We start from the raw sequence: 1,736 nt of genomic DNA on the forward strand, positions 1-1,736 counted from the left end.
AAATGTATTAGCGAATCGGGTAACAGTTGAAAATTTATGAAAAGATCTTTATACCAGCTAGTCAGGAAAACAATAGACTCCGGATTTGGTGAACGCAATTTTAAATCCACCACAGTCGAATAGCACAGAGAAAAAAACTACCATAGATCAGGTGAGGATAAAACGAATTTTGTTGTTGAATTTCACTGATTATTTCACTGCGCACATATATATATATATATGTATATTTTGTTGTTCAGCTTGTTGAAGAAAATAAACCGGATGTTGTGAAAAAACCTCCTAAAGGAAGTGTAAAAGTTGAAAAGCAGCAAAATGAAGTGAAAAAAATTACCAGGTTTGACAATTGTTTAACAATGAAATGAGAAATAATTGGAAAAATTTTCATTCTTCTTTTAGACTTGGATTGGAAACTACTAAAGAAGGGAATTTTTCCGAATGGTACAGTCAAGTGATTACAAAAGCTGAAATGATCGAATATTACGATATAAGCGGCTGTTATATTATTCGACCTTGGGCTTTTGCAATTTGGGAAGCAATTCAAGCTTGGCTTGATCGTCAGATCAAACTGATGGACGTGGCCAATTGTTATTTTCCAATGTTTGTAAGTCAAGCGGCTTTGGAACGTGAAAAATCTCACGTCAAAGGCTTTTCGCCCGAGGTTGGAGGAGAGTTTGCAAAACTTTTGTACTTTTGTATAACATACTTTATTAATTTTTTCTCAGGTCGCTTGGGTGACCAAATCTGGACAATCCGAAATGTCCGAGCCGGTGGCTATTCGACCAACCAGCGAAACCGTCATGTATTCAAGTTTTTCTAAGTGGATTCAATCGCACCGTGATCTACCGTTGAAAATTAATCAATGGTGCAATATAGTGGTATATTTGTTGGATTGGATTTTTCAATAATAACAACAATAGTAATATTTTTTTTCACTTCGTTCAGAGATGGGAATTTAAACATCCGACGCCATTTTTGCGTAGTCGGGAATTTTTGTGGCAAGAAGGTCACACAGCCCATGCGAACAAAGATGACGCCGTCAAAGAGGTTCGTTAAATTGTGCGCATATTTTTCTCATTTGTTGAAGCTGAGAAGTTATCGTGCGTGTGAGAATTTAAAAAAAATTTTCATTTTTAAATCCGTTTAAGGTTCACGATATTCTCGACTTGTACGCCAGAGTTTACGAAGAATTGTTGGCTGTGCCGGTGATAAAGGGACGAAAAACTGATAAAGAAAAATTTGCCGGTGCCGATTTTACAACTACAATTGAAGCGTACATTCCAACTTCTGGACGAGGGATTCAAGTTTGTCGAACTTTTTATATTATTATTCAAATTGTTCTGGTTGATTAATGAGTCATTTAATGAATTAATTAATTTCAGGCGGCCACTAGTCATCATCTGGGGCAGAATTTTTCCAAAATGTTCGACATAGTCTACGAGCATCCGGAAACGCAGAAAAAGGAAAACGTCTATCAGAACAGTTGGGGTTTGACGACGCGTTCAATTGGTGTTTTCACCATGATACACAGCGACAACCAGGGTCTGGTGCTGCCACCGGCAGTTGCGAAAGTTCAAGTATGTAAAAAAATAATTTTTTTGTCTTCAAAAATGGACTCGAACGTTGCTTCTGTTGTTGTTCAGGTTGTCATTATTCCTTGTGGTATTACCAGCTCTTTGGACAAATCGGTCGTTAAAAATATCCAAGATACGTGTCAACTTTTGAATGAAGAATTGCGA

At 37.0% G+C, this 1,736-nt stretch overlaps 1 protein-coding gene across 1 annotated transcript; it reads left to right on the forward strand.

The window, feature by feature from the left end:
• Positions 1 to 358: 358 nt before the first annotated feature.
• Positions 359 to 1,733, forward strand: Tsp_14017 (proline--tRNA ligase; the record flags this gene model as incomplete). The annotated part of the gene is made up of 6 exons (XM_003367542.1): positions 359 to 658; positions 723 to 875; positions 943 to 1,044; positions 1,146 to 1,301; positions 1,380 to 1,574; positions 1,641 to 1,733. Coding segments are annotated over exons 1-6 (999 nt in total), but the record flags the coding sequence as incomplete, so codon positions are not given.
• Between the last annotated feature and the right edge of the window lie 3 nt (positions 1,734 to 1,736).

This window comes from Trichinella spiralis (genome assembly GCF_000181795.1).
Source record: "Trichinella spiralis strain ISS 195 chromosome Unknown Scfld4083, whole genome shotgun sequence".
Taxonomy (NCBI): domain Eukaryota; kingdom Metazoa; phylum Nematoda; class Enoplea; order Trichinellida; family Trichinellidae; genus Trichinella; species Trichinella spiralis.